The sequence below is a fragment of the Girardinichthys multiradiatus genome, chromosome X (assembly GCF_021462225.1).
Source record: "Girardinichthys multiradiatus isolate DD_20200921_A chromosome X, DD_fGirMul_XY1, whole genome shotgun sequence".
Lineage (NCBI taxonomy): Eukaryota > Metazoa > Chordata > Actinopteri > Cyprinodontiformes > Goodeidae > Girardinichthys > Girardinichthys multiradiatus.
The window spans coordinates 12,209,469-12,228,474 of record NC_061817.1 but is presented as its reverse complement, the minus strand read 5'-3'; the positions used below and the strand labels follow the sequence as shown (position 1 = coordinate 12,228,474).

At 42.2% G+C, this 19,006-nt stretch overlaps 1 protein-coding gene, 1 long non-coding RNA gene and 1 pseudogene across 2 annotated transcripts; 1 reads left to right on the top strand and 2 right to left on the bottom strand.

Annotated features, from left to right (window-relative positions):
- Window positions 1-230: 230 nt before the first annotated feature.
- LOC124862190 (transcription factor JunB-like) lies at window positions 231-1,966 on the bottom strand. Its single transcript, XM_047356008.1, has one exon. The coding sequence runs from the start codon at window positions 1,667-1,669 to the stop codon at window positions 683-685; it is 987 nt and encodes a 328-aa protein (XP_047211964.1). The 5' UTR covers window positions 1,670-1,966; the 3' UTR covers window positions 231-682.
- An 8,776-nt stretch (window positions 1,967-10,742) lies between these two features.
- On the bottom strand, window positions 10,743-14,562 carry LOC124863534. The gene is made up of 3 exons (XR_007037149.1): window positions 14,476-14,562; window positions 14,189-14,365; window positions 10,743-12,147 (listed from the first exon to the last, which is right to left on the bottom strand). It is a non-coding gene; the product is annotated as an uncharacterized LOC124863534 (long non-coding RNA).
- Window positions 14,563-15,115: 553 nt separating this feature from the next.
- LOC124863053 lies at window positions 15,116-17,382 on the top strand (annotated as a pseudogene).
- Window positions 17,383-19,006: the final 1,624 nt, after the last annotated feature.

Genomic DNA, 19,006 nt, shown 5'->3' with positions numbered 1-19,006 from the left:
AGGAAAGTCAAATACGTAGGCTACGTGCTTTGCGTAAAAAAAAAGAAGAAAAAAAAAAAAAACACGGAGGCCAGAACTCTGCTTGTGCAAGTGCTTACTGGGAGGTATAGGCAAATAACTGTTATGGATGTAGTATTACAGGAAAAAATAGCTCATTTGTTCTCTGTACTTTTCCTATTGGGTTCATGGTTTGTTTTAAAATGGTTGACTCAAAAAAGAGATCACTCAAGTCATTTTTTCTTTCATTTTAAAAGACAATTTACTTAAATACAAGTCACAAATAAAAAAAAGACAACGTAAACATTGGACAAAAGTCTGTCTGGATCAACCAGGCAAATAAAATAATTTACACAAAGAATAAATGCACAATTGCATGACATTATCAGTTGCAAAAAGTACAAAGTAGTACAATAGTCATTCCCATTTTCTACCATTAGTAAACCCGACTTGTGGGGAGAGACCGCTGTGTTGCTCAGTGTTTGCTCAGGCTGGATGCTGAAAGGTTGAATGGTCCTTTGAGCGGTGACCAGCATCCGGAAGTACCATTTCAATCAGTCTTTTTCATCCCTAATCAAAGCTGTCTACACTCGGTTCTGTGAAGCTGGCCGCACATCCAGTGTTGTGCGTGCAGAACATGTTTCCAGTGTTATTACTTTTCAGTCATTTAGAAGTCTGTGTGTCCCTAAAACGCCTCAAGTTTGCTGGTGAGCATCAGCTGACAGCCGCTGCTAACATGCGTTAGGACCTTCTGTTTGAGCTGGGCCACCTGATCCCGCAGCACCGACGCTGTGTTGGAGAGCCCTGCGTTGTCGCTCTTCAGAACCTTCACTTTATCTTCCAGCCGGGCGATGCGCTCCAGCTTGCGCCGCCTGCATTTGGTGGCGGCGAGTCGGTTCCGCAGCCGCTTGCGCTCTGCTTTAATGCGTTCCTGGGTCTCCAGGTCAATAGGAGACATCGGAGGCGAGCCGTCGCTGCTGAGCAGGTCCGGGACGGTCTGGGGCTCCTCTTTCAGGGCGACCAGCCGCTGCGGGTGCATTCCGGAGCCCGGGAGCGTGTGCTGAAAGTGGTGTGCGCCGGGCGCGGATGTCTGCGTGAGGCTCTGCTGGTGAGGCGGCAGGTAGCTGATGGTGGCGGTGGGGAAGCTGGACGCGGAAGAGAGGTTTGTGTTCGGGCAGTAGGCGTTCAACGTTGTGTAGATGGGAGCCTCGGGCTGCAGCGCGGAGCCGAAGATGCTAGAGGCCGCCGCAGAACACGTCGCAACCCCGCCGGCTCCGATGGACACGTTAGGAGGGGGCATCTGGTTCATCTTGTGGAGCTCGTCCAGCGCCTTTACGAAGCCCTCTGCGAACCCCTCCTGCTCATCGGTGATGCCCCGGTTGTAGAAGTACTGTCCCGGCGTGGGACTGGTGATCACCCCACTACTGTTCTGGATGATGAGCCTCTCCAGCTCCGGGGAGGCGAGCTTCAGTGACCCGACGTCCGGCTGCCCCCCTTGGTATGGGTCCACCTCAGCCCTCAGCTGGGATTTCAGGTTGCGATAGGGCTCTGTCAAGTTCAAATTCATATTGTGCTTTAGAACCTTGTAGTCGTGCATGGCTGCATCAGAGTGGCCGTAAGCCGGCAAAAAAGAGTCGTCATGATAAAAAGGCTGTTCCATCTTTGTGGACATAAAGTCGTAGGGAGAAAAAAAGGTGGAAGCTTACCGGCTGCTTCAAGAAAAAGAGTCTTTTGATAACAAACAATATTCAGTGTCAGCACAGAGCATGCATCAATTCAGCCGCTCGGACGTATCTGTCAACAGTGTCCCAAAATGAAAACGGAATAAAAAAAAGTAGAATGTCCAACAAATCGGTCTTCAATGTCAGCACGTAAACGTGCTTTTCTCCTCAAGATCTGGCTGCTGTTTACACTGGGCTGTCAAGTTTTCCTCTCTAGCCTGCTCCTGTTGATCGCAGAGGTGTGTTGCCTCGGCCAGTTGCAGCAGTTATTTATACCTACACACAGACACATGTTTCAGGGTGTGCTCCGATTGGCCAGGCAACTCCCTCTCCGCGCAACGTCACTGCGTTGTTGAGTGACGCCAATGCCGGGAAGAGGCGCCTGTAAACAAGCTTGTAGGCAAGAGAGCGCACCGAGGAGGAATGGCGACGGAGTGTGACAAAAAGAAATAAACCAACGCATCCATCCACGCACTGTATGCTGTGCCCATACAATCTGAAGAAATGCTTTCGTAGATAAACAAGGTTGTGAAAGTACTGTTAAATCAAATTGTCGTTTTTTTTATCTCAATCACTTGCACATTCACTCATCATTCGTTGATTGTCAGACTACAGGGGAAATCACCGGTTTTCCTTTTATCTGATCGGGGTTTTAAAAAATTGCACCTCTCAGGTTGCTAATTTATCTGTTTTACATGACATATGTAGTAAATATTGAGACGTTTTGCTGTTTATTGCGAGCCATACAGTAAAGGAAGTTGGTGACCCTTATATGGGCATGATGACGTGTGTTCCTCCAGAAGGACAACGAGAAAGCCACGCCCTTTCAGGCCTCCCTCCAGCAGCATTCCTTCTTCTGTGTAAACTCAATCCATGCGGTGGGAAGCTGGGGACTTTCTGCCCCAGAATGGAAGGCAAATTAGCTTAAAATCAGTAGATCCAGGGGTCAGCTGTCTTGAAATAAGTTATTTAGGTAGATAATACATTTGAAAACTTTGGTTTAAACAAATAAAACAGATGGGTTCTGAAGTTCTATTCGAGGTCTAATAGCCAACAGAAGCTATATGTGATCAGTTACAGAACAAACACCTCCCGCTTGCATCCTGACAGGTTTATGAGGTACCGCCAACGTTGGGCATGCTGCCTGCTCGGTATACCACTTTGATCAGGGACAGGAAAGACAGGAAATTTCATCTGATTCAAGACAAACACTCTCAGTTATCTTAAACCAAAGATTCATGTTAATCTTATTTCCCCTTTGATCCTTAAAGCCAGTTTCCCAACAAAGACCTCTTGTTCACTAGTGCTAAAGGTAGAGAACTCGTAGGAGCAGAGAAAAAGGAAACACGATTCTTTACTTGTGCACCTGTCTGGTTTTTTTTTTTTTTTTTTTAAGAAGAGCACCTTTGTCTTCTGTTTGTACTGTTTCCAACGCCCACACAAGCACACTCAGGTGCCTTCACCGCATTATCCCGTATGCGTCCATAGCCAGAACGGGTCAGGTAGGAAGCTTCCCGGAGTCCACCTGAGACAGACCAACATAAAGTAGTGCATAATCGTAAGTGAAAAGGAAAAGGAAATGACACAGTTTTTTACAAATAAAAAAGAGTGGCATACAGGTGCATTCAGCCCCGTTTTAGTCTGATTATCCAAAATGAAATCGTGTGTGATGAATTTCCTAAAGTCACAGTTAGAGAGCATTACATAACAAACAGCATAGTAGTGAACACAGGAATAAAGTTGTGTAGAGGTTTAAAGCAGGTTAGGTTCTAAAGGAGCTGGACAAACCCACTGCTCAAGTAGAGGCATGTGCTGACAGGACAATAATTATTGATGCATTTACAAATTTGACCTTTATTGTAAAGTGGCAAATAGGAAGCCAATATTGAAGGAAATTCTGAAGAAATCCTGTTTGCAGGTCCGCTGGTAAAAGAGATGTAACTTTATGGCCTAAAAACATAACATATGTTTGACATGAAATAAGCACTCCACATCACTTTAGAATACACCATACCGGTGAAACATGGTGGTGGCGGCATCATGCTGTGGGGGGCTTTTTTCTTGGCAGGAAAAGGATTTAGGATTTCCAAAGTGTAGCTTGCATTTGTATTCAGTTCCCTTTACTCTGATACCTCTTGATAAAAACCAAGTGCAACCAATTTCTTTCAGAATTATATAGAGTGCAGGTGTACATAGTTCAGTCATGTAGGGGACACAGCAAACATGTGGAAGAAGGTGCTCTGGTCAAATGAGACATAAAGTGAACTTTTCTGCTGACATCAGTAAAACTTTGATAACTTTACATCACCTTGAACATATCATCCCAAAATGAAGCATTGCAATAGTAAAATCATAGTGTGGGGACATATTTAACCCTAATCATACAGCCAGAATGACTATTGAATGTTTTAGTTAAAAGCATATTCATGCGTTATAATAGCCCAGTCAAAGTCCACAGGTTAATCCATTTGAGCGACTGGAAAAACTTAATAATTGCTGTTTGAATTGAGGTAAGATAGTGAGCAGATATCAATGATTGACTTTCAGAAGAAATTATTACACCACAATGCTTTTTCCTTATGTGTTCTGAGGGGGGGATTTGTAAATGAAGACCTTGAGACAGTGACTGTTTGTTATTCTCTTGCTGAAAACTTCGACGGTCTCATGCCTGATCCTAATTCCCTTATCTCAGGGAATTCTCTGCTATTCAGGCTGACTATTTCCATCCAGATTACATGTCTTTTTGTCAGTATCCATGGGAGTGCACATAAACAGAGAAAAACAACAGTTCCTGGCAGTGTTGAGCATCCACTTTGCCACCTCCTCTATAAATTCTATTCTGTATGCAGCTGCCTATCTCTAAAGCTCGGCTCGGCTCCAGTTTGGGGTTTGCGCTGAGCTGCGGTTCGAGGTTCACCACAGTTCCAGTTACATTTTGGCACAGAGTCCCGGGTGGCCAGTGTTTACGGGAACACTCGTGAGGTGGTACTGTGCCCACCCCAGCCAAATTGTGGTGAAAAACAGAGTGTGTGTGTGTGTGTGTGCGTGTGGGGTGGGAGTGGGAGTGGGGGGTTGGACAGATGCACACCTTGATTACTATGTGGTATTGTGTTTTCGCCTGGAACTGTCTCTATTAATCAGCCCTATAAATATTAACAATAACACAGTGCATTATGGGCAGATTTAGCTCAGAACAGTGAGGTAGTGGACAGTTCAACACCTAAGTTATCTGGTTACAGCATTTGCATAGAAGCATTTAAAACTGTCCGCCGTCTTAGTCACATCTTGATTAGTCACGTTTCTGTTTAGTCTGTTTAGGTTTAGAGTTGTTCTCTGCTCTCTGGCTCAAAAATTCCTTTATCTGACTTCTGCTTTTTCATATAGAAGGTATAAAACCTGCTGTGGGATATAGAGCTGGCTTTGAAATGTATTTTTTGGGTAATCTTTCGAGAGTTTCAGGGTAGGAGGAGCTGCTTGGCATAACAGAGTTTTAACAGTCAGGATCACATGGATGAGTGCCAAAACCCAGCAGAGTGTTACCTGTTTTGGTTCCCTGGGTGAGACTGGGAAAGGCAATGCCTGAGGGTGGAAGGAAGCTTTTTACCATAAGATTAGGAAATGTCTATGTGTGTATGTGTGAGTGTGTGAGAACAACCACATATATCACCAAGGCTGAAGTATGACCATGGATTTTTCTTTTTACATCAGAGTCAACATCTGCATGAAGGGAAGAGATCAGAATGAGAATCAGAATCAGAATCAGAATCAGCTTTATTGCCAAGTTCGTACATACAAACAAGGAATTTGCCTCCGGTACACTTTGCTCTTTTGTTCTGTTTTTGCATTACAGGATATACAAATTTACAATTTACAATTTACAATGTACAATATACAATGTACAATGCAATATTCTGCATTACAGAATATACAAATTTACAATGTACAATTTACACATATCTAATAAAAAAGGGGCATTTGCAACATCTGTATGCTGTTGTTTTGTACTCTATTGAATGTTCATCAGAGAAACAGCCTGTGGGAAGAAACTGTCTCTGTGGCGGCTGGTTTTAGTGAACAGTGCTCTGTAGCGGCGGCCTGAAGGTAAAACTCTAAACAGTTTATGTGCAGAGTGTGTGGGGTCTGCAGAGATTTTAGCAGCTCTTTTCTTGACCCTAGATCTGTATAAGTCCTGGATGGAGGGAAGGTCAGCTCTGATTATTCTCTCTGCATTCATGATTATTCGTTGCAGTCTGGACCTGTTCTGTTTTGTGGATGAGCCAAACCACACTGAGATGGATGAAGACAGGACAGACTGAATGATGGCAGTGTAGAAGATGACCAGCAGCTCCTGTGGAAGGTTGAACTTCTTGAGTTACCTCAGGAAGTACAGTCTCTGCTGGGCCTTCTTTTGAACAGTGTCTATGTGCAAAGACCATCTCAGGTCCTCAGAGATGGTGGTTCCTAAGAACCTGAAGTGGTCCACGGCCGATACAGTGTTGTTGAGGAAGGTGAGGGGGGTTTATGGGGGTGGTGTTCTCCGAAAGTCCACCACCATTTCCACAGTCTTGAGTGGGTTCAGTTCAAGGTAGTTCTGACCGCACCAGTGGACCAGCCGATCCACCTCCTGTCTGTATGCAGACTCATCACCATCCTGGATCAGTCCAATGACAATGGGGTCGTCTGCAAACTTAAGGAGTTTCACGGACAAGTCCGATGAGGTGCAGTCATTTGTGTACAGAGAGAAGAGGAGTGGGGATAGAACACACCCCTGGGGGGCACCAGTACTTATTGATCTGGATCGGGAGAAGATGCTCCCCAGTCTCACCTGCTGCTGTCGGTCTGTTAGATAAGAAAGATAAACACATTCTCTGTGGAAAACTTTATCAATAGTCTCCTACACATCTTTTTTAACTAAAAGGAATGGAATACATTTAATGTGCCGTGCACAAGTGCTCTTGCTCCTTGAACCTTTTTACCTTTTGTTATTTTCACAGATTCAGACATGGGTGTATTTTATTGGAATTTTAGGGGATTGACCAAAACAAAGCAGTCACATAATTGTGAAGTGGAACAAACAAAAAAAAGATATATATGTATTTCAAAAGGTTTTGCAAATGATAATGTGAAAATGCATTCACTCCTTTTTACCCTGATTCCCCTAAATAAAGCAGAAATGGTAGCTCTGGAGGAGCTGCAGAGATCCTTAGCTGAGATGGAGGATTCTGTTGACACAACAGCTAAACCTGGCATCTATGGAGGAATGGCAAGAAGAAAACCATAGTTGAAAGAAAGTCATGAGAAGTACCATTTGCAGTTTGCCACAAGTCAATTGGGCAAACATATGGAAGAAGTTGCAAAATGCTGTGTGGTGAAAAACTAACCATGAACACTTCATCTCCTCTCCATGATCCCATTGGGGTAAAGTTGCAAAGTTGATAGCAAGAAAAGAAAGAGTTGAGACTGTATTATTTTAATGTTGTCCAGCAACAACGCAGCAGCATGCAGTTAAACATAATGCCATATGTGTTGTTTTTTTTTGTAGCATTACCTGTCACAGCATTTTAGGCTTACCATATAGAGCAGATGGTTGCCTACATGTGCCAAGGCGGTTTTGCTCTACAAAAAGGATATCTCAAGACAGTTTCCTAATTGCATGATTAACTTTATTAATTCCAGATTCAGACCAGCATCAAAGTAGCCAGACCACATTGATGTCATAGTAACCTGTGTTTGTATGACCTTCAGCCATTCAGAGTAATTGTGTCTTGGTTATCTGTGTGTATGTCTGTGTGGGTGGGTGAGTATATGTATCAAATTAAGTGTGTTTGTGATGAATGGGTGTTTGTGAGTGCAGGTTTGTCACCTGAAAATGTATATTTTTAGTGTGGCAAGAACGTTAGAAGGCCAGCACACCCAGATCAAAAAGTTTGTGCATATAGCATCAAAAACAACAAAGAGTATTAAACCTATTAAACCATTAGATATGTCCTCTAATATATTTACCGTTTCATGTTGAAAACTTAAGAGGTCTTTTATTTTCCAGGATGTTTGGGTTGTTTCAAATGGGTGTTTATCTGCATGGGAGAATTGAAGACCTAATGATTTTGAGATATTCCCACCAAAAAAAAGGAAAAGAAAACATACAGACAGACCTACTATAGAGAATCTGTCACCAGAGCTGCATACTGCTGTTTGACAGATGCCTTCCATTCAATCTAACTAAGCTATTTTGTTTAAAAGAATAGGAAAATAATTGTATTTCTAATCAAAATAATGACACACGGGCTGAAAACAAATGTACCCCATACTTTTCAGATGATCAGTAAAAATGGTTTAAAAACCATGTATCATTTTATTACCGCTCTACTTTGTGTTGGTCAATCACATATTATTCCAGATAAAATGTATTGAAGTCTGTGAAAAAGTAATGAACTGAAATAATATTCATAGGTCTTATTTTTAAAACACCAGTGTACACAAACACAGAAAAAAGACCTTGTTTTCCCTCATGGTGAAATCCCCTTAATTTTCTCACTCTGCATCCTTTGTTTCAACAAAGAGGTTTTTACAATAAGGTGCTTATGCTGAGGATTGTGCTCTCCTCACCTCCTCGTATGAAACCATCCCATTGTTCCTCACCACCTCTGCACAGCTCTCTTTTTGTCAGAGCAGAGGGCTGCAGCCTACTTGTCGTCTGCTTCTCCACAGCGCAGTGCCCTTTCTGCTTCCTGCGACTGCTCCATCTGTGTGACTCAGAGGAGCTTGGGCATTGTAGTGTGTATGTGAGTGTGCATGTGCATGTGTGTGTAGGGGTGTAGACAAGCAGAGGTCAAAGCCTGAAGCTTCAGAGTCTTTCCCCTGACCTTCACAACTCCTGCTTACGCCCACTCAGCAGAAACGGGTCAGGGGTTAGCACAGCGGGAGAGGGTGGGCAAGCGGAGAGACACAGGCTAGCTTGGTCAGATGAGGTTTGTTTGCGATGTGCCGTCTTGACGAAATGGCTGACTCCTTCGTTTGGACATAATGGGGCCTCTCATCTGTGGCGTTGCTGTTCGCCTTTGTGACTGTGGTCACTTCATTGCAAGGTCTATTAATAGAGAGATCCATCATAGTGAAATCATCATGTCCCTTGTCACATGATGGCATGTTGATTTGATCCTGCTCTCCACAATGTAGATCCCATATGGCCGGTGTTAATCTACATTTCAGTTTCTCACTCAGCCATTATGTGAAACTCATTTAAGGCCCTTTAATAGGACTCAGTGTCCTGGAAAAGTGCTCACATTCCAGCAAGCAATAAATAAGAGTTTGGCACAACCACAAACCAAGCAAGAAATGGCCATCCACCTAAACTGACAGGCCGAGCAGGTAGAGGATTAACTAAAGAAGCAGCCAAGTGGTCCACGGTAGCTCCGGTGGAGCTGCAGCTCTGATGGGAGGATCTGTTGATAGGACAAATATTAGCCGTGTACAGCACAAATTTGGAATTTATGGTAAAGTGGCTGAGCAATATATCTGAAATATTTAATATTTTTAGTATGTAGTATCACTGCTAGTTTGATGTCTACCTACAAATGTTTGATTGTCATTCAGTCAGAGAATACAGGGCCAAGACAAAAAGCTTCAGCAGGCCTTTTGTGGTTTCCATTTTTACAAATGGTGACATGCAGGTATTTAACTGATCCTATGCTTTCATCTGACAACAGAGATTTTTCACGCAGTTGTCAGAAAACATGGACCTAAACATATGGTCATCATGTCCAACAGGTGAAGAGCCATTCTTCTTGTAAAAACTATGCACTCAGAAGAGATCTTAACTTTTTAACATTTCTCCAATCCTGTTATCCACCCATCGTCCATCCTTTCTCTGTACTTGCTTGTCCTTGCTGGGTTGCAGGGGGGCTGGTGCTTTAGTAGTCATTGGGCAAGAGGCGGGGTACACCCTGGACAGGTCACCAGTCAATCACAGAGACACACAACCATGCAGGTGCACACTCATAACTAAGGACAATTTAGAGTAACCAATCAACCTAACAGTCATGTTTTTGGCATGTAGGAGGAAGCCGGAGTACCTGGAGAGAACCCTGGTATGCATCCATGCAGAAAGAGGATATTCTTGCTGCAAGGCAAAACTGCTGCCCTCTGCTACATTATGCAGCCTTCCACTCCTGTTATTTTCCTCTTAGATGTCATTTCGTAGTCACATTGCTAAATGAGTAAGCACCTACCAGGAAATGCTATCTTCGTACACCCTTCTCTTTCGCTGTTGCGTCAATTCATTTTTGGAGTATGATGTAGCCGCTTAAAGGACATGGTAGCTGCTGACTGTTAGGGCATAAGAGAAGGAGAAATAATCACCATAGTCTTTACTGCTTTTCTAAAAATCACTGTGAACAGCCCAGTGTCATAACACACATATTGAGATCTATGTACATCGTATTTTGGCGTGCCCAACTTTTGCACGGGGCTTTTTTATTTTTTTAATTGGTAAAAAAGTAAGTAACCAGCCTTCTTTTTTTGCAGCACTAGTGGCCTGTTATTTTGTGAAGGTAGGGTAGAGAAAGGGAGAAGACATGCAGCACAGGTCTCTGGGGTCAGGACTCGAACCCAGGACAGCTGCATCCAGTACTGAAGCCTCTGTATACGGGTCAAAAGCTCTACCACTATGCCACGTGCCGTGACCGAGTAACCAGCCTTCTTAAACCTCTTACATCATTTTGTTCTGGTCTCCTTTCTTGTACTGATGCAACTTGATAGTTTGATTGGCCCCAGCACAAATATCATAGTCACGTTTTCCAGTAATAGATAGAAGATATGAGCAGGAAGAGTGTATTTTGTCTGTCTAGTGTTAAAGTGCCTTTCTGTGTTCTTAGCCCTGGTCTCTCTTGATATGTTGTCATGTTACAGCCACAAACCTTAATGTATTTTATTGGGATTTTATTAAATAGTGACAAAGAAAACACTCCATAATGGTAAAGTACAACAAAATATACATAGCTTTCAGTAGTTTTACACTGTGGCATACATTTGTATTATAGCCCGTCATGTATTTAGCTCCATACATCCTCCTCAACTCTTCCTGCTTCACTGTCCCTTGTTGTCTCAAGGAGAAGAAATTTTGGCTCATTCCTCCTTGTAAAACTGTTTTAATTAAGGCACATTGAAAGGTTTTCCAGTATGACCAGTCATGTCACAGCAAGTGCAGATTTGACTAGGCCACTCCAAAGCGTTTTTTAGCCTTTCAGCTGTGAGCTTACTGGTGTGCTTTAAATCATAGTATTACTGCATGGTCCAAAAACATCATAGTATTGTCAAGGTCAGTAAAGTCCAGAAACAGAAAAGCAGCCCCAGACAGCACTCTACCGCCACTCTATTTGACAGTCCATATGTCCATGTATTTATGATAAATATGAGACGGGCTTTTGTGTTCTTGGAGTGATATTTGTTTGTTGGAGTCCCAAAGAAATGTCTTTGCTACCCTATCCAGTTCGATAGATGTCAGTGACTTTGTGTCTTTTCTTCTTTTTAAAGCATTTGACCTTATTCATGTTTTCAGTCAGGTTCTCTTCCAGTGGTCATCGGCTTTCAGCCAGTAAAAAATGGGGTTCATCAATTTTAGAGCCTGAGGTCAACACAATTTGTGATAATGTTGCACTGTCCTGCCCCCTTCTTACTTCTTCTGTTTATAGCAGAAATGTACAACCGTGGTAATGAATGCAGAATGAGATCTTAATGAAGTTAAAAGTCAGAGAGCCTGTAGCGCAACAAGACATTTACTTTAAGAGAAAACGGGAGTGAGGGAACAGCTGGCCCCAGATTGGGTGCATCTGAGGGTCTCTTGGGAGGAAGCCAGAACCTTAGGACTGCTGACATTTTATCTTCAGTGTCTTGAAGTGGCGCACGAGAAATACTGCTCGGATTCCTCTTATCCAACAAAGTCTTCGGTACATTTGAACTCTCCGTGCTCGGTGTATGCCAAACTGCACCAGATCTTTCTTTGAGTGGGTCTCCTCAGCTATGGTTTGGCTCAGTCAGACAGCCGCAGCCGCCCCGCTCAGAAGTGTGTGTTTGCTTTTGCTCCTTCATCTGCCACATGGTCCAAACATTTTGGCTTTGGCTTTTCACAAAACAAAAAATGTCTCTAGAGTACAGCCACTGCTGTCTGTGAGGAGCTCATAATCTGTTTTGATTTTGTTTTATATAAATCATCAACCCAAGCAGGCAACATCTTTTATTGCTTTGTTTTGTTTTTTTAAATACCAGCATACTGGAAAACAGCTGCGCTCATTTTATCATAAATGTCTGTGTGGGAATAACCATGTTTGCTCTGAAAAACTCAGCTTCCCACATTTGCCTGTCAGCGTTTGTTTCTAGTCTATGTTGAGTCTCATCCTTTGTGTCTGCTCGGCTTCCTGGTGTCCCTCCTTGTCTGAAACCAAATAAAAACAGAGGAAATGTTTTAGATCCAGACACTGAGTCGTCCTAGCTGCGCTAAAGTAAGACCAGGGATTCCCTTTTTGGGGGGGTTAGGCAGGGGGCAGGAGCCATAGTCAAACACAAGATAAATAAGTCCAGACTCTGAAATTTCCATTTATTTGTGAAGAACGGCCTGTTTGAATGTCATTTTGAAAAAGTTGCCTCCTTTATTTTCTTAGTTTTTTCTATTTTGTTTATTCGTTTTGCATTTTGAAGTTCTATTTACAACCTGGTGACAATACAGCAGCAAAATTTCAATGCTTGCAATCTCTTCTCTGGCCTTCACATTTGGGTCATATTTGGCTGAATATATGACAGGACGCTACATTTATTAAGTCATTTTAAGCTTCTAACAGGATCTTGAAATTTGACAGATTGATTCTGCTATCAGGGCAAGCTGTTTCCAGCTTCCTCTCTTGGCCAAAGTGTTTGCTTAGTCAATGTAACCTGGGATGAGCTATTCGTGCATCAATTCTAGATCTGATTTTAAAATGCACTTTGAATCGGTGTGTGCCGAACCTCCCCTGCTGTCTTTTAGCTAAATGCTGCAGGTGTTTTTTAACCGATGTATTCAGACAATTTTATCTTTCATTGGCATCCAGTTAATTTTACAGTTCAGTTTAATATTTGAATGTTTGTTTTTAATGCCCCATTTTGTTTCTCAAGAATTCTCACTTTTTGTGAACGTGCAAGGGCACTGAGTGGGTTCTTCAGATCAACACACCTTAGAAGTACGAAAGTCAAGGTACAAACAATGCGGTGATTGCACATTTTTTTTATAGATGCTGCTCCCAAGATGTGGAATGAGCTGAAATAACAAACGTCTGCACCTTTGCAGATCCGATACTTTTTAAGCCAGAACTTAAAACTTATTCATTCAAGTTGGCTTTCAATACTTACTGGAACTGTGATGGTCTGACAGTTGTACACACTTTCTATGTGCTGGTTACATTTCTTTCATGTCCTTCCATGTTTTTATTTTAGATATTTATACTTCTACTACTTTTACTTTGCTTTTTACAGTTTTTCTTTTTTTTTTTTGGTTTTATTTTGGTGTAATGCACTTTGGTCACCTTTTGGCTAATAATGATTCCCAAGTTTGGACATGCATTATGGGGACATTAATTGTTCTGAACTAATAGAAAGAGATGGGCATTTATTGGGTCATTTATAATAATAGTAAATTTGTATTAGTCATGGTCAAGGATTGGGATTTATCTTGAGAACAATAAAACTGTCGATGGTTGCAAACCCCATTCACTAACAATATGGTTAGGACTGTTACTTTTACTATTGTTTCCCACTGTTGGTTCCACAAGAGCATCAATAAACGTCAATTTGTTACAAAATGTTGTTAGAAGATATTACTGCATCATTTTCTGTAGTGCATGTTAGTTATGTTTAGTATCTGTGTTTCTGGTGCTTCTACAGTGACATACAGTGAATATACTGCAACAAACATTTAAATACGTATCATCGCTTTTATAGTTATTGCACTACATATGGCAATAAATATCACAAAATATCGTAAGATTTTCTGACCCTATGACTCATCCCTACTGATTTTTTCTACTATGAAACAGTAAAAGCTGTTGTAATCTTTTAAAGTTGCACTTTGTTAATTGATGGTCAACGTTTAGTTGAAAACTGTGACCTTAACATTAGATTTATGCAGCTAAAATGAGTATGGTGGGGTGGGGGTGGTCTATGTTGTGAATGATGAAAAGGTCAGACGTGAATATTGACTGGAATGGCATCTTATTTGGCAATGAAATCTAGGTACGCTGGACACTGTCTGATGAAAAGGAGATTAGCTCACATAGACACCCTCAGACCCCATAAAGTAAAATAATCCATCAGAAAACATGTCTAATTTGTTAGTTTCTGTCTAATCCATGCTATGCAACAGAGATAAAAATTCACTGAGTTCATCACAGGTTGGGGACGGTTCAGAGAAAAGCTGCAGCACCAGCAGTTTCTGGGGGCAAACTCACATGCAGCTTTTACTGTCGACCTCAGAGAGCGCAGATTGCCTGAGTTTGTCTGCGTCGGCAACCCTTGTTAAGCCTCAGGGAGCCTTTGCGTGATCCTGTAACTGAGCTTCCATTCCGCACGGGACCTGGGACGTCTTAAACAAGCCTGGACATGGATGCCCTGCAGTGAATCAGTAGCTGTACAAAAATAAATAAATAGAAAAAGAAAGAAAATTCACCAACACCCCTACAAACACCCACATATTTCACCCACTTACACACTCTCACTCAGTCGCACTCTTACTCACGTGTGTAAATGTGGTTCGGCAGGTGCACCGCCTTGTCAGGACCGAGCACACACGCCAACCGTTGGACTGCTATCAGACTTGTTTTTGTGTATATCCCTGACTGACAATTACTGTTTTTGAGCTCCGTGCTCGGACATATGCCCCATGCTGTATGGAGGTGGGTATTAGGAGCAGTCTGGAGGTTGCGATAGGTGGAGGCGAGCACAGGCAACACAATTAGCAGTTTGTGGTCTACTCTTGGCACTCTAATTACCTCACATTTAATGCAGTTTACACTAAGTGCTGCATTTAGGAAGCCTTGCACCAAAAATAGACTCTGTCTGGGGTAAATTAAGAGCCTTGTAGGGTCAGAAATTATGGTGTAATTATTTGCCTGGCTAAGTTGTTTACTTATTTGCCAAACAGCAAAGGTATCTGAGCAGCTTTCCAAAGAACTGAGGATGTCCCTGTAATATGGTGATATGCAACTTGTGGTGAAAGCACTTTTGAAAAATTAGAAGTTAAATGAGAAAGTGCTTTTATCAGAATTTAAAAAGCCACAATAGGCTAGAAATACAAGGACCAGGGAAAGCATGCAAAAGCAGAGTGAGATATTTACAGTGCCTTGCAGATTCTTTCATAACATTTAAATGTCTTCCCATTTGAAAACATCAACATGGAGGCCCAGGTAGATTACAGGGATGTGTTGGAAGTTTCCGACAGGCTGGAAAAATCTCTGTCCATGGATGCACAAGAGAACATGGAAGAGTACAGCAGGTTGATTTCAGAAGGTGAAGCTGTTTCCAAACAAGGACACTTTCAACAAGCTTTGAACCAGGTGTACAATTCACCAAACTCCCGAACTACAGTGTAAGATCAAGAAAATAGAAGTAATGTCTGGCAATGACTTGGAGGATGAAGATGATCAGTAGCTGTACAATGTGAACAACAGCGGCTTACTGCAGTTTAAAGAACTGCATGACAAGCTGTACGACTATCAGAGAGATGGAGTTTCCTTTCTGTATGGCTTCTGCAGGGATGGTCGAAAAGGAAGACTTCTGGCTGACGACATGGGGCTTGAGAAGACCATCTAGATTATAGCTTTCCTCTCTGGCATGTATGACAACAAGCTCATTAGACACACACTGCTGGTCATACCAGCATCCCTCATCACAAACTGGATCAATGAGTTCAGCAAATGGACTGGTATGAGGGTGAAGGAGTTTCATTGCGCCAGTAAATCACAGAGGACCAGGAATTTGGAGAAGGTTCAGAGCATAGGAGGTGTGATCATCACCACTTACAACATGCTGATAAGCAACTTCCAGCAGCTGGCCTCTTATCGGGGAAAGGAGCTCTGTTGGGACTACATGATCCTGGATGAAGCACGTAAGATTAAAAACTCTTCCACCAAAACAGCCAAAAGTGCCTACACCATTCCCTCCAAGAAAATGATTCTCCTTACAGGAAGAAGATGTGGACACTCTTTGACTTTGCCTGTATTGGAAATCTCCTGGGAACAGTCAAGACTTTCAAAGCAGAGTATGAGAACCCCATTATCCTCGCCAGGGAGAAGGATGCTACTCCTGGAGAAAAAGCTCTTGGTTCCAAGATGTCTGAGAACCTCATGACCCTAATCAAACCCTACTTCATCCGTAGAACAAAAACAGAAGGGCAGATGAAGACTATCAAGACTCTCAAGATCAGCCAATCTCTTGGGCAGTCATGCCCAGTCTGACACGGAAGAATCAACTGATTGTCTGGACTTACCTGAGTGCCGTTCAGGAGGACCTTTACAGGACGTTCCTCAGTTTGGACCACATCAGGGAGATGCTAATGGCCACCAGATCACCTTTTACTGAATCAGACAGCCTAAAGAAGTTGTGCGTCCATCCAAGACTACTCTCTGCTAATCCTGACATTGAAGATGGTGAGGCTTATGCACATAAGTTTGCAAACCATTCAGATGAAACTTCAATATCTGAGTCTGGAAAACTCGTCTTTCTGTTGGCTCTTCTGGAGCGGCTCAGAGAGCAAGGCCACCGTATGTTGGTCTTTGCTTGCTACAGGATGGTCCTCGACATCTTCAAACGGATCCTTGGTAACAGACGGTTCAAAGTCCTAAAAGTGGATGGAAGGATCAAGCAAATCCCAAAACCACAAAAAAATTATCTCCATCTTTAACACTGACAAATGTTACTCAATCTTACTCTTCATCACTTAGATTGGAGGATTGGGCATCGCCCTAACAGCAGCCAATAGAGTGGTCCTCTTTGATCCAAGCTGAAACTCAGCCTCAGACGCTCAGGCTGTTGACAGAGCATACCGCATTGGCCAGAAAGAAAATGTAGTGATCTACAGGCTGATAACCTGTGGAACGGTGGAGGACAAGGTCTACAGACAGCAGGTTTTCAAAGGCTCCTTGATCAGTCAGAACACTGGAGACACAAAGGACCCGTTCAGGTACTTCAGCAGAGAGGAACTGAAAGGACCCTTTACCCTGGAGGACCCCAGGTCTTCAACCACCCAGCTTCAGCTGCAGGCTCTGTACTCCAGACACAGACGGACCGATCCAACTCTGGATGAGCACATCGCTCAACTACAGGCTATGCACATATTTGGGATTGGGATAATGACGAGGAACCAAAGGAGCAAGAGGAGCATCACTACATTAATGGATGGGTCCAGAAGGCCCAGGAGCTGGTGAAGGCAGAATCTCATTGGCAAATGCAGCTGGCAGAGAATATGGCCTCGAGCACAGAGGCAGCCTGCCTGAGACAACCGCTGGACAACAATGGAGAGGTTTGGCAGAAAAAACCAAGAAACCCAACACCAAGTCTTTCACCTCCTCCACCTGACAGTAACATAAACGAGTTGCCTGTGGATCTGGACCAATCTGGTCCAGCTTCAGCCGGAGGAAACCAGTAGAGAGGAGGAAGGGATGAAGGATCACACACAGTTTCTCAGATACTCTGGAATTAGCTGTGATCCTTTTCCAGGGATGGAGAAAAGTATATAAAAAATTATAATTTTCATGAAGCTGAAAGTCTAAACTTTTGAAAATAAAGTGCTTTTTATTGAATAAAAAAATAAATAATTGTCTTCCCATTTGTTGCCTTACAACCACACATTTCAATGTACTTCGTTGGGATTTTATATGGCAGACTGACATCAAATAGATGGTTACTTTAGAACAACCTTTCAATGTATAAGCAACTACAATTGATTTGGGAGTATCAGCTCTGCACATTTATATCTTCTTCTTTGATACATCAATCAATCATGTCACATTGGATGGAAAGTGTCTGTGAAAAGCAAATTTACAGGTCTTAGTACAGATTCTCTATTGGATTTAGGTCTAGAATTTGATTTGGCCATATTAATATATGATATGCTTTGATCCAAACTATTCCATTGTATCTCTGTCTGTATGTCTAGGGTCGTTATTCATCTGGTCTCAAGTCTTTTGTAGCTTCTAATAGATTTTCTTCCAGGATTGCCCTGTATTTACAGATAAGCCCAAAGTTATTCGTACTTATAGATTTTCTTACAAGTTTAAGTTTTTTTCTGAAAGGATATAAGTAAGGTATCTCTCAAAACTTTGTAAAACAATGTAAAAGGAGTATAAATAAAATAAATCATCTGTTTTTACTTATAGTAAAACATAGCATGTTGTTATATAGCTTTTTTTCATGTTTCTACTCATATTTTGATTATTTATGAGCTCAAAGTGTTTGAGGTTGGAAGGCCTTGTCATCACCCTAATCTTTAGGTCCCTCCAGATTAAAACTAGTACGATGGCTGAGCCTCTCCAAAATGTTAATATTATCACCAGTTGTGTTGATAAAATTAGAAGAATACTCTAAACCTAAATCTGCCAAGGGGTATGGATAATTGTGGACTTAACAGTAGTTCCATCCATCTACCCACCAACTCTAAACAGTTTCCCTGTCACTGCAGAAAAAAAGCAATCCCATAGCATCATGCTCCCACCACCATGTTTCTTCATGGGGATGGTGTATTCAAAATGATTTGCTGTATTGTTTTCTGACATAAATCGTGTTTCGCAATTAGGCCGAAAATTGCTCAATATTAATGCCCCCTACATGTCTTGAACCAAACTGCAAACAGAACTTCTTATGACTTTCTTTCAACAATTCCCTTTGCCACTTTTCAATGTAGGCCATATTTTTGGAGTGCACAATCAAAACCATGTATCACTTTCTTTTTACTTCACAATTGCTGCTTTTTATCGCATAAAATCTCAGTAAAATACATTGCATTCCGTGGTTTTAACATATCAAAAAGTATTTGCTCAACTATGTATCTTCTCCTGTGTTTTTGCAGATTAAAGAAAGAAGATGCCACATGAGATGTTTTGTGGTTGCCGCTCAGTGGTTGCTACACAGACAAACCTAAGGGACATTAAAAGCTCCAGAGAACTGGCTGCACACACCCACCGCTTTGAATGAACAACAACAACAACAACAACCAAACATCTACAGCATTTGAAGTTTTCAATAGATTATCCTCATGTCAAGAAAAGCTCCAT

What these genes read in the sequence shown, in the direction of transcription:
- LOC124862190 (XM_047356008.1), bottom strand. Translation starts at nt 1,669, where the DNA reads ATGTCCACAAAGATGGAACAGCCTTTTTATCATGACGACTCTTTTTTG.